Raw genomic sequence first — 12,440 nt, forward strand, 5'->3', positions numbered from 1 at the left:
TCTCCATGGTGAGGAGATTCTCTACAAAAACTGGACCCTACACTTTTGTAGGGAGAAAGAACATACGCTAGCCTGGTATTGCCTACACCCATAGGTGTGCAAAAAAGACCATGCTACCCCCCATCCTATGTGTTAAATATGCTTCCACATGCACTCCCATTGACCCTGCACGCTAGTGTTGCCTACTAGGTTCTTTAACCCATTTAATTTTGTGTAACACACATAGAACACCCAACCCCACCAAAAACCCACCTCCTAAAAAAAAAATTTGTGTTATTTGATTAGGCCCAGAGTTTGCACTATTTCTTCAGCCATTCTTATATGGAGAATTGTCTTGTGAAGGTCAGATGAACCTTGGCTCAGCATGGACAAGGCTTTGCCTGTTGTTTCTAAAATGGTCCCTAAACCGTACCTAGAACCAAACAGAAAAGGAAGTCAGCCCAATTGATCCACATCCACCGGATGGTCACTGTTAGCCTAAGGAGAGTAGGGTTTGATTTTCACCCTTTGGTGGGCGATTTCGAAAGCTACAAACATTTCCTTGTCTTAAAATGTGAAAGCCTAACACAGTCAATCATTTTTTGTTTTTGATCTTGTGCTTGAAGGGGGCAGTTAGTGGCCACTATTGTCATGTTTTCTGTTGAGCACTCCATGATGCCATTGGGACGTTAATAGAGATGAAAGATTTAAGAGTGGTTTGGGAGAACTGATTTTCTTCTTAGGAATTTGTGATTCTAAAACAATTCTAGTTTTTGCAGAAAAATGGAAGCAGAACAAGGCTATTGACAACAAGTTTCACAAAAAAACAGAAAAAGCTATTGATCACAAGAAGACCTGGCTAACTAAAATTTCACAATCTAAATACACTTTAAATTCAGTTAGGAAGGAAAATTATGAAAATGATTTAGAGGATTTTGATCCGGCACAGGTTCATTCTACAACTCAGTTACGATTTGAAACGCTATTCTCGGCCAGATTTTCATTATTATGTGATCACTAATCTAAATTCTCTCCTTGACTATGTAGCAGCAACAATGAAGCACCATGAAGAATAAACTGAAAGAACTTGTATATCCAAGAAACAGAAAGCCAGAATGCCACATTCATTCATTGCCAATGTTTAACTCCAGCAAGGAATTGCGAAAGACAAATTTTTTTCCCTGTTCCAGAGATACATATTACAAAATTTTCTACAGTGTCATTTTTTATATTTAGTATTGAACTGTTAATAGTATTTGGTGCCCTGCTTTGTCTTCAGCACAGCTACTGAAAAATGCATTGAATTTCTCATAGGGACAACCTTCTCAGTGCTTCGGAGATCCAATGCCAAAGAATTTAGTGAGCACAAGGTAGGAATGTCTTTCCTGCAACCTGTACATTTTTTGGGATTCACAAGAACCAAAAATTGACACCCACATCTAATTTATACAGAAGCCTCAAGTAATTATGTTTCCTCTCTGAATGCATGTATTATCTGGTGGGACCTGTATGCTTAGAATCCATGTCATTGTCCTCCTCACCAGTGTAATCCCTATGGTCTAGAGTTGGTCGTTTTAGTCTCTGGAATATATCATCAAGGGACTCAGAAGAGGAATCACGAGAGACGAGTTTCGTCTCCTGACCCTGGCGTAGAGGAAGAAATTTCTTGGAACCAATGTTAGCTTTAAGATTTTGAAAACCTGTCTTCATTGAATCCCATGTTGAGGCTAACCCAGACGACGGTTCACCTGTTGTGTTACCAGACTGGATCTGAGAGTTGGCTGGAGTAAGCAAAGAAACCGTAGCAGAGGCTATGTTTGTCTCCGATGACTTTGCAGAAGACTTTGTGGCAGCCAGTTGTCTTCTTTGTTCTCTTATGGCACTGTACTTATTTCCAATTGCTTCTCTGCTGGTGCCATAGTTCCAGGTATCTTCCTTTGACGATTTTGATCTACTTCCCTTTCCACCATCCTTGATTAAACTGGTAGTTGCTCTCAATTCAACAGCACCTTTGTCCTGGAAACATTTCCAAGTTTAGCAGGAAAAGATTAATTATGTAATTAAACTTTGAAATGATAAAAAGAGAAGGATAAAATAAAGAATAATGACAATCTGAAAATGCCATTAATCCCATATACATGTAAATACAAGAATAAGCTAGATCCTGTCATGCTTGATGCATGTGTCTGATGCTTCCTACATAAAAGACTCAATACTGTGGTTCTCTCAAAACATCCAAGAAACGGTATCAAGGGGAGTTTACATACCGTGTCATTGCTGCCCGACTCTGTATCCGTACTAATATTGTTGAAATTCCTTGCCAATGGGATAACGTGCTCACCAACCTTCCGTCCTTCTTCAAGCCAAGATCGTTCTGAACAAACAAATTCTTATACCACTCAAGCACCAATAACATCACCCAATTAAATAAATGAGAAGAAAATGGTTTATTTGTTCCAGTGCTATGGTGCGAAGGGAAGGGTTTAAGCTCTACATCTCATAGAAAAATCTAAATAAGACTAAGTATGACACAAACCAAATAAAATGAAGTTCATATATACTGTCCAGTGTCCACCCACAAAAACAAGGCTAGGATCCAGTTACCTTTCTGCAGGATAATTATTCCTGATGCGTCAAATCCATCTGTATCATCTGCCTCATTTTGAAACCTGAATCTTTTCCAGCTCCCAAAAGAACCAATTAATCGGTCAAAGAAATTGCTTGCAACCAACAGGGTGTAAATAACCATAATAAGCGGATAGATTCTATTAAATTTTTTCCCAAAGAAAGGAACGGCATCATCAATATTCCCCATTCTCTGCACATTAATAAAAAAATTTGTAACATAAGTAAAAAATTTCGATCTGCAAGGCAAAAAGAAAAAGAGATGCCACATAGTTGACCTTCAAACATAATATGTATCCTAATTGCCAAGATCCCAGACAACACTAAAATAAGAGATACAATATAAAACAATAAATATGGATTGGTTCTTTTCTCACCCTTTTTGGCAACCTGTTGCTACAGAAGGGCAACACCAGTAAACCTCCATGAGATTCTACCGAAATTTCCAGAATGCTAATGTTAGGTGGACAAAACACCTAGTTGTGTACCATGAGGAAGGATGATGCGGAAATTCTGACAGCTATCCGTCTAGGGAATTGTCTGGATGGGCCACTTGTCAAATCTCATACTCGAATTCAATTATATGCCATTCGATGGATGTCCTGCACCCTCTCCATAGTTCTGAATTTCTGAATGATTTACTTTTTCCACTTGCCAAACTCCATTTGAGTTAATCTTTACATGTAAGCAGGGGACCTTGGCATGTTCACTAAATTTGAGACCCATTCAACCTATCAAGTGGCACAATGAGGGGCCACCTACCAAGGGTGGTCTAACCACAAAATCTGTTCCCATCAATGTTATAATGAGTTCTCTGAACGGGTCTCTGGCAATCAGCTCTGGACAACAAAGGTTTCTTAGGTAGCTGAGTTAGCAGCCCAAAAGAGTCCCATCTGCTTGCCTCTTACACAATCTTATGTCAAATTTAGCTTAATGTCTGAAATATGAATTAAACACAGCAGTCCTCTGGGGATTTTTTTTATTAACATGGAAAAAAGGAACTTAAATAGCAGCTCTTCTTCAGAGAAAAGCCCAATACAGTGTAAGGTCTGGGGCTGATGTACGCTGGAGCCGCTGGACACTTTGACAAGGAACTCAATTGACATATTTCACTGATATTGACTAAAGTAATTTAATTTCAGCACAAGTGAACCCAGAAGCAATATGGGAAAGCCATAGACCCGCATTACTTTCTGGCTCACATAATTCACCTTACATGGGGGAGTCCAGTAGCTGAAAGTATCATCAGCTTATGCTCTAACCTACACATGTCTGCACCTACACACAAAGATAGAATACTACATGTGGTACCCCTGTGATCAAGGTTCCTAAGATGTTAGACAAGGTAATCTAGTAAATTAATCTTTCACTAATTTCTCCCCTTAATTATAAAATCATCCTTCCCCTTTTGTCTCCATAACTTTGCTCCTTTGAACCAAATGCAACCAACCCCAGCACCTTTCCCTGTCTATGTAAACTGAACTGATGAATCTTCATTAAGAAAGAAATCTCAACCAGAACGTTTGAACATTGGCCATGTAAAGCCTGGTTGCTGCATCTTTTCAACCAATATTGAGTTCACACAAGAGAAGCTAGCATGACCATCTTCAGTGGCACCGATGTAGATCCACATTATGGAAGGAGCTATCAGAGGAAGAAGGGTCCAGCCAAGAAGGCCCAGCCGATCCCTACTTAGCCCACTGAAGTGGCTAAGTTATTAATTAGTAATAAAGGCCCATTGGGCCCATCGATTAGCAGTCTTTTATTTAGTTATTTATTTAATAAATAAAGGCCCATTGGGCCCATCGACTGTAATGTCCCCTAGTGGACTATTAGTCAAGTGTTATTTCTAATTCCTGGTTCTAGCATATTTCTAATTCCTAGTTGTAACAGGAGTTCATCTCCTAGTCCTAGTTTGGCTGCTTGTAGCTAGATCTGCCCTCCATATATAGAGGAGCTTATGTAACCTTATTTTTCAGATTTGAATAAAGAAGATTTGCAGTCAATTGATTAGAGCAGCTGGGATAGCTGTGGGTGAGAAGCCCAAGCTGAAATAGCCACTTCCTCTCCCACTTTCCCTACTTTCCCTTGTTTTCTTCTTGTCTGAAGCTTTCAGTTCTCTTTCTCTTCAACTACTGTTATTACTAAGTTGCAGACCTGAACAGTTCCAAAGACAGAATCGATCAGCAAAGGATTTTCTGTTCTTGTCTTGGATCGATCTCCAGAAGTCACTCAATCTGAAGTCAGTTCTGTCCAGCATTCTAAGGGCTGGTTTGATACCACCTGTGGACTACTCGATCCACACTTGAAGGCCATCTGAACTCAACTGCTGCTGTTCTTGAAGATTCACTCAGTTTTCTCTCTCCTAGGGCTGGAAATCAAGAACTCTCATATCTTCTTCATCAGCAATGGAATTCTCTCAGATTTACAGGTTTTTGTTGCCACCTAGGGACCTTCACTTAACCAGAAGAGCAGCTCCATTGGAGCCACAACCAGCCAGCCGCACCTCTCTCTCCCTCTCCCAATCGCAGGTTTCTCTCTCCTCTCTTTTGGGTCAGTTTTGGGTAAGGTTTTACTCCTGTGTTCAGGGTTTAATTCTAGAATTGTTTGCTGGTTATTTTACCTTGTTGTTCTCCTGGGTTTTATCTCTCATTATTAAATTCATTGTTGGGAAGTTAGTTGTGTACTCGGGGTTGTACTTGTGGGGGTTAGTTTCTTGTTACCTACTCCTACATTAGGCACCCTAGAGATGCTTGTTACAAAGGCCACTCAAACCGGAACCAAAACTTGACAAGAATGATGGTTATTCTAGTCTCTGAGCAGCAACCTATAGCTTTTGTTGAAAGATTTGAGGTAGCAAACAAGAAAAGTGAAACCAAACCCTACCCATGGCCACAAAGATTCTGATCTTTAGGAAGAAATATCTAAAATAAACAGAGGCAATGGTAACTGTTCTAATTCCAATGGATTGGTGAACCTAATGGAATATGGCGTTACTATGAAACAAGACAATACATTGCTTGACTCAAGAACTATAAGTAAACATTAGGGTTATTTCGCACTTTAGCTCGCGTTATATCAAAATCAGATGAAAATAACCCAAGAGGGAACCCTGGTAAAAGAAAATCGTCTATGGAACAGTAAAGCAGTTGACGCAAAGTCCATCCCCTTTTCGTTATTTTTCAATAACATGAGGCCTTTTTCAGAAGATCTGGCATTTATAAAAAATGTGCAATCATTATTTGATTAAAAGAAACCAAAGAATAGAAAATCAGAGAACACCAATAGATCAATCAGTCAACAAGACCACGACAATGTAGCTAACACATAATTGGTGTCTAGCTAGCATGAGAATCCTTGAAACTTCACAAACTTACATACCCTTAGGTATAACTCTGATTTTATATCTCTCTCTATCTCGATTTATCCATATGGCAAATGCGCCATGTGGAAGGATGATGTGGTGATTTTGACTACTGGATTACAGGGATGATCTGATTAGCCACATGTCGAATTTTGGCCTTAAATTCAATGATATATCCTCCCATGTATATCCATGCACCCTCTCCATAATCCATCAACCCTCTCTGTTGTCATGAATTATTACCACTAAGACGAAACTTGACATGTGAGTGCCAGCCCTTGGGGTTGACCTATCCACAAAATTCTAACCTAATCTAGCCATGTAAGTTTCCCGGTCTGCACAGACCAGGAAAACCCTTACGCTAGATTGTATTTATCCATCTCATCCTCCCTCATGTTTCTCTATTTCTCCCCTTTTTTGAAAGAAAAAGAAAATAGTAGTGACCCATGCATGTATTTATGTCCTCAATGTTATACTATACTTCCCAGAGCTGTTGAGTAGACCTAGGCAGCAGATGCATTTCTGAGACAACTGTAATGCACATATTAGAGATTTAACAATATAAAAGAGAAGATGGATATAGGAGGCTCACTTTTTCAAAAATAGTGATGGTTCTCTTATGAGACTTATCCCCTTCAAGATGGATGAGATTGAGAAAGTTGTAAGAAATTGGAGGCGCATAACGTGCAACCATCCTAGCAGGGCAGGAAAAATATTTAATTATTCTCCTTAAAACAAGATGAAGTTCATCCTATCCATATAGCCATGAGAAGAACTTACGAGCAAATCATAAGCAGGCTGACCGAACTTGTTTGTCTTGGAGTTAGCGAGAAAAACATCAGCATTCCAATTTTAAAGAGGGAATAATATGTGCACACACACATGTACATCAGGGGTACAAAAGCAATTATCTGCGAAAACAAAAGAACTAATCAAATGGGTATAAGCATAAAATTTCAAACCAAAAGCATAGAAGAAGTTAAAAGCAGAAATTAATGGGGGAGAAGGCCACAATATGATGAATACAAACATAAATATGTGAGAGATATGCACCATATAACAATAGTTGCAATGATAAATTTCATCAAAAAAGAAAATCAAAATATTTTGGCTTCAGAAATTTCAGTTGAAACCTGGCATGCCTTCAAATTTCAAACAACCCTTGATGACAGGAAGTCTGGTCTGACATGTTGAATCAACCCTAGCTTTGACAAATTCTGGGCCTATTCGCCTTAAAACTATCCTTCATATCAGTCAAGGCTCCTCCATTGAGATTGTTACATCCTTGTTTTAAATCCTGGCTTCTATAGCCATTTGACACAAGGTCAGTTCCAACCATACAGCATTAGAAGGAAATGAATTGTTTCTTCCAAGAGTCCATTACCAACCAAATTACTACGTGCAAGATGTCAATTGTCTTCAGACAAAGAGAACTTTCCATGCAAATACTTGAATAAAGTTATACCAGGTATGCTACTGAAAAGTAATGTACAGAAATCCCGAAAAATAAACAGATGTTTAATTCCTCACATGAATATACAAGGAATACATGCTTGGAGTATTCAAATGTTTCTAAATGTAATGTAACTCCCCGTGGTTTGTGAGGGAAAATCTAAATGTTGATTCAAACAAAGAAATTTCAAAATACTCAATTATTTGCAATCAAAAGATAATTTATCACATTGAAGACTTGCTCAAAGGATTTTCAGAAATTACCTGTACAAGCACCTCTTGCTTCCGAACAGCATTTATGAGAATGGAGAAAAGAGACAAATCAACTCCACTAGGCAGTATGGTAGCCTCTGCCAAAAGAATTGCAGCTGACATGCACCCAAGTATTATAGCCAAGAGTTTCTTGAGTTGCTTTCTCAGTATACATCTCCAAACCAACTCTGCAAGATTAACAATGGTTTCAAGCACTAAATTGGAATAACTGTTGCAAAAAGTTTATTTGTTTATAATTAGCTATATCCATTCAGCAGAAGACACTTGTTTGGGGTCAGGCTGCGTCAGATGATGCAAATGAGGAGGAAAACAGGAAATTGAAAATGAAGGAACATAACAAATGCACCTATTGCTAGTGCAACTTAAGTTTGAAAGATTTTTCCTCGCTAAAGGCTCTGTTTGTTTCAATGTACAATGTTTTACATGATTTGTTAAACCAATACAGAATTGCATAGGGATTTAGAAAAATGAAAAATATTTTACTAAAATAGAATACAAAAAAGTTGGAAAACAAATTTTGTATGTCCATTGGGACTTTTCATGGAAATTAATTTATATATCCATTAAAAAAGTTTTTAATGAAAATGAAGCAACCATCTTAAGCATCCACCTAAAACAGTTATCAGTTGATAGCCTCAAATATATCAAGCATCAGCAGTAATACAGTTACAACAACAGTACAACCCTATGTGAGAAACAATGCCCAAGGAGACCAAAGTACTCAGAAATTGAACTACCTGTCATATCAAGGAAAGATCCTATTTTTCCACTTCGACTAGGTCTGAAGCTTGAAACATATTTCCTGCAATGATAAGATTTATGAAAGTTTGTAAAATGAAGGCTATTATATGTGGGCACTCTATTGTGGAACACAATGCATAACATTCAAACCACTGTTGGTACTCTAATCTATAAATATACTAGTTAAAAAAGATTGGGTGCATGCATGCAGTATACTTGTACATGTACTTGTCTCTGTATGTGTGTGTGTGTGTGTGTGCATCCTCGCAAACTGCCATTCCCAAACCTCTTTTTGTTTTAACTCGTTTTTTTGATTTCATCTATTAGACAGATGCAACTGGCTGAAATAAATTTGGCTGGAAAGAGAGTTAATTTTGAAATATTTATTCTAAATAGATCATAGAATAGTATAATGATTTAAACATACATTTTCTTTATCATTCCATTGGTATTAATTTATATGACAATTAAGTTCATTCTCCATGCATCGCACAGGTTTCCCAGTAATGATACGGTACATGGTAGTACATCTAGGGAAATCCTACCCACATAAAAGAGAGTACTATATTTATCCCTTTACCTTATCAATTACATTTTCTTGATCCATAAATCTTTTATTCATCAAAAAAAAAAAAAAGTCTTATAAAAGGAAGCCAGACAAAGACCAGGTCAAGGGCAAACCATCCAGTAGCATTGCGATGCTCATAATTTTTTATGGTATCCTCCAGTTCAAGGGCCTCTGTGACATAAGTCCTATACTCACTGCAAAAGGTTAAATCTGATTAGATATAAATGGAAGTGATACCAAGAATAAATAGTGTCAATGTCTTTAAGACAGTAGTAGGCTTCTGCACAAAATGACTTCCTTGAATTATGAGATGTGTTTTTCAGATAAGGCTATATAACATCTATGACTAGAAATGTACAGACAGTATGAGATAATATGAAGCAGGTGTACCAAGGGCATCACTACTGTTAAAAACAGCAACAACAACAACAACAACATCAAGAACAAAGCCTTGTCCCAACTTAATGGGGCTGGCTACATGGATCAAAGCAAGGACAAAGGAAAGGAAAAGTAAAATCAAAAGGAAACTGATGCTCAAAAACAGTAACAAAGTATAACATGGCTAGATGGGCTCCACTACCTGGATCCTAGCCCTCCAATATGCTCTATTCAAGGCCAAACTCAGGACAAGGCCTAATCTATGCATGTCTTTTCTCACTACTTCTCCTATGGTCATTTTTTGTTTGCTCCTAGCACTTCTAGATCCTTTTATCTAGATCAAATCACTCCCCCTTACTAGGGCGTCTGATGGCCTCTGTTGAACATGGTCATACCATCTCAAACGACTTTCCCGAAGCTTATCATGAATTGGGACAACTCCCAAATCCGCTCTAATACGTTCATTCCTTATCTTATCCTTCCTAGTTTTCATGCACATCCATCTTAACATCCTCATCTCCATTGTACATGGCTTATCAATATGCCGCTTCTTAACTGCCTAACATTTTGCTCCGTACATCATAGTAGGGCGTATGACTGTCCTATAGAGTTTTCCTTTAAGTTTTACAGGGACATGTCGGTCGCACAAAACTTTGACGCACATCTCCACTTCGTCCATGCCACTTTAATTCTATATGACACATCGTCCTCTATATTGCCTTCTTTATTTATAATAGATCACAAATATCTAAAATAGTCACTTTGTGATATCTCTTCCTTCAATAGTCATCGGGTCGTTATTTATTGTAGTGCGACTAAAGTTACAGATCACATACCCCGTCTTTCTTCTACTTATCTTAAAGCCTCTTGATTCCAAGGTTGATCTCCATTGCTCCAATTTAGCATTAAGTCCTATTTTTACGTCATCCAATAAAACAATATCGTTCGCAAAAAGCATACACCATAGAACCTCACTTTGAATGCTTTTGGTCAACTCATCCATAATAAGCGCAAACAAATAGGGCTTAAAGATGACCCTTGATGAACCCAATAGTAATTGAAAATTCGCTTCCTTGACTGTCTTTAGTTCTCACACTAGTCACCACGACAACATACGTATCTTTAATTATATTCACATATTTACTCTACACATTTCTCTTCTCTAGGATATGCCATATTAACTCTTTAGGTACTCTATTATACGCCTTTTCCAGGTCAATAAAGACCATATGCCTCATGTATGGAGGTCCTTCTTTGTGGCTCTGTAGGTTTCTCTGAGTCTCCTGAGCAGGTAAACAGCTTTTATTGATGATCTCCCTGAAAAAAAAACCAAATTGGTTATCCGAGATAGCAGATTCTATTCTCAAGTGGGTTTCACTAACCTTCTTCCAAAGCTTCATAATATTGCTCGTAAGTTTTATGCCTTCATAGTTATTGCAGTCCGGAATACCCCCATTATTTTGTAGATGGGGACTACAGAGTTTTTCCTCTACTCGTCTGGCATCTTCCTTGTACTTAGAATTTTGTTACAAAGGTTGATTAACCATGATACCCCACAAAGTCCTAAGCTCTTCTAAACTTCTATAAAGACTTCGTATGGGCCTGGAGTCTTTCCTGATTTCATCTTTCTTATGCATCTTTAACCTCAGACACTCCAATCCTTATATAATTTGTAAGAATAATAAACAGTCAACCGCAATAAGCTGTAACTTTCTATAAAAGAATCTGAATAAAACCATTTGATGTGCTGAAACTTGAAAGGCTCTTTCTGAGACCTACCATGCCAACCTATTGACTTTTTCTGAGTTATGATGTTTTGGCCCTTGAATCCATGTCACAAGTTTTATCATAGGCTTTAAGGCATGACTAGGGGTAATCTGTAATCTCCTCATTTTTAAGTATAATTAAGTCACTTTAAAGATGAATGACTCAGATTAGTTACTCACGTATGAAGTCAGGGTTTTAGTGAATTGCATGCTTGTTTTTTATTCAGAACTTAAATGAAGCTGCAACTCAACAAAGATACTATTGCTTCCCATTTTGGTTCCCATCTCAAAAAAGAGGCAGCCTCCACAAAAAACAGAAATTCCTTTGAATACTTCCCATCTTCCTTCGCTTATCCGAACCATTCCAAGCCCTAAAACTTCCATCCAACTTCCTCAAACCCTACTTTTCCCCAACCAGCCACCAAAACACCATAACCCTATCCCATAGTTGTCATAACACCAAGGTGAACCAAGGCGTTGGAGGGTTGCCTAGGCGCTTTGGCGACAAGGCGCCCACCTTAAGGCGAACAAGGTGACCAAGTGTTATTTTTTATTTCCACTCTTTTCTGACATTATTTAATGCTACATATACCTTGTGTCATAAAAAATCAACATTAAGCCACATCAAGTCATCAAAAATCAACATTAAGCCACGTCAAATTATCAAAGATCAACATTTAGAGAAATTCTTTTGCTATAATAAGTTTTACTGGTCAAATGGTTTTATTTTTACATGAGACTTTTTTGTATTAGGTATAATACAAAATCCGCTTTCCAACAAGTCTAACATTACTTAAATCTGAGTTATTATGACAAAGTATTGTTCCGGTCAAACTTATTTTAAAGTGCGCGAATGCTGTTAAAATCGCATGAATGAAAAAAACTTTAAAGACATCAAAACAAAAGATTATTTTACCGGACTTTTGGTTTTTAGCAATGGTTTACCATGATACGATTTATAATTTTCAGAATTGAAAAAAACCCCAGCATTTGAAAGTTAAAATCGCCTCCACAACCAAAAATCCAATTTTTGTTCCTGGACTGGAGGTTGAGTTTTTATCAAGGTTTAAGAACTCATTTTGTTTCGGTGTTTTGGTGGTTTCAAAACCACTGAAATACTAAAATTTCGTCGAAATGGGGTACTTTTTCCCATATGTTTCGCTGGCCATTTTGGGGGGCTAATGATTGAAGTGGCGGAAATTAGTGAAATGGGCGAAATGAGCAAAACGAAATGACCGAGATGGCCGAAATTATCTACTTTTATATTTCGTATGCCATTTCGTCTCAGTAAAAA

At 37.8% G+C, this 12,440-nt stretch overlaps 1 protein-coding gene across 2 annotated transcripts in view; it reads right to left on the reverse strand.

Annotated features, from left to right (window-relative positions):
- Positions 1-1,073: 1,073 nt before the first annotated feature.
- LOC122068850 (LMBR1 domain-containing protein 2 homolog A) overlaps positions 1,074-12,440 on the reverse strand; it is a 21,163-nt gene continuing 9,796 nt past the window's right edge. The window contains exons 7-14 of one of the 2 annotated variants that reach the window (XM_042632770.1): positions 9,116-9,196; positions 8,431-8,495; positions 7,685-7,860; positions 6,749-6,879; positions 6,561-6,663; positions 2,584-2,797; positions 2,247-2,353; positions 1,074-1,995 (exon numbers count right to left, since the gene is read on the reverse strand). In XM_042632770.1, coding sequence (XP_042488704.1) covers positions 1,471-1,995; positions 2,247-2,353; positions 2,584-2,797; positions 6,561-6,663; positions 6,749-6,879; positions 7,685-7,860; positions 8,431-8,495; positions 9,116-9,196 — 1,402 coding nt within the window. In that variant the 3' untranslated portion in view covers positions 1,074-1,470. The remainder of the gene's footprint in view (positions 1,996-2,246; positions 2,354-2,583; positions 2,798-6,560; positions 6,664-6,748; positions 6,880-7,684; positions 7,861-8,430; positions 8,496-9,115; positions 9,197-12,440) is intronic. The other variant, XM_042632777.1, reaches the window with a different exon arrangement.

This window comes from Macadamia integrifolia, chromosome 2 (assembly GCF_013358625.1).
Source record: "Macadamia integrifolia cultivar HAES 741 chromosome 2, SCU_Mint_v3, whole genome shotgun sequence".
In the NCBI taxonomy this organism is placed as follows: domain Eukaryota; kingdom Viridiplantae; phylum Streptophyta; class Magnoliopsida; order Proteales; family Proteaceae; genus Macadamia; species Macadamia integrifolia.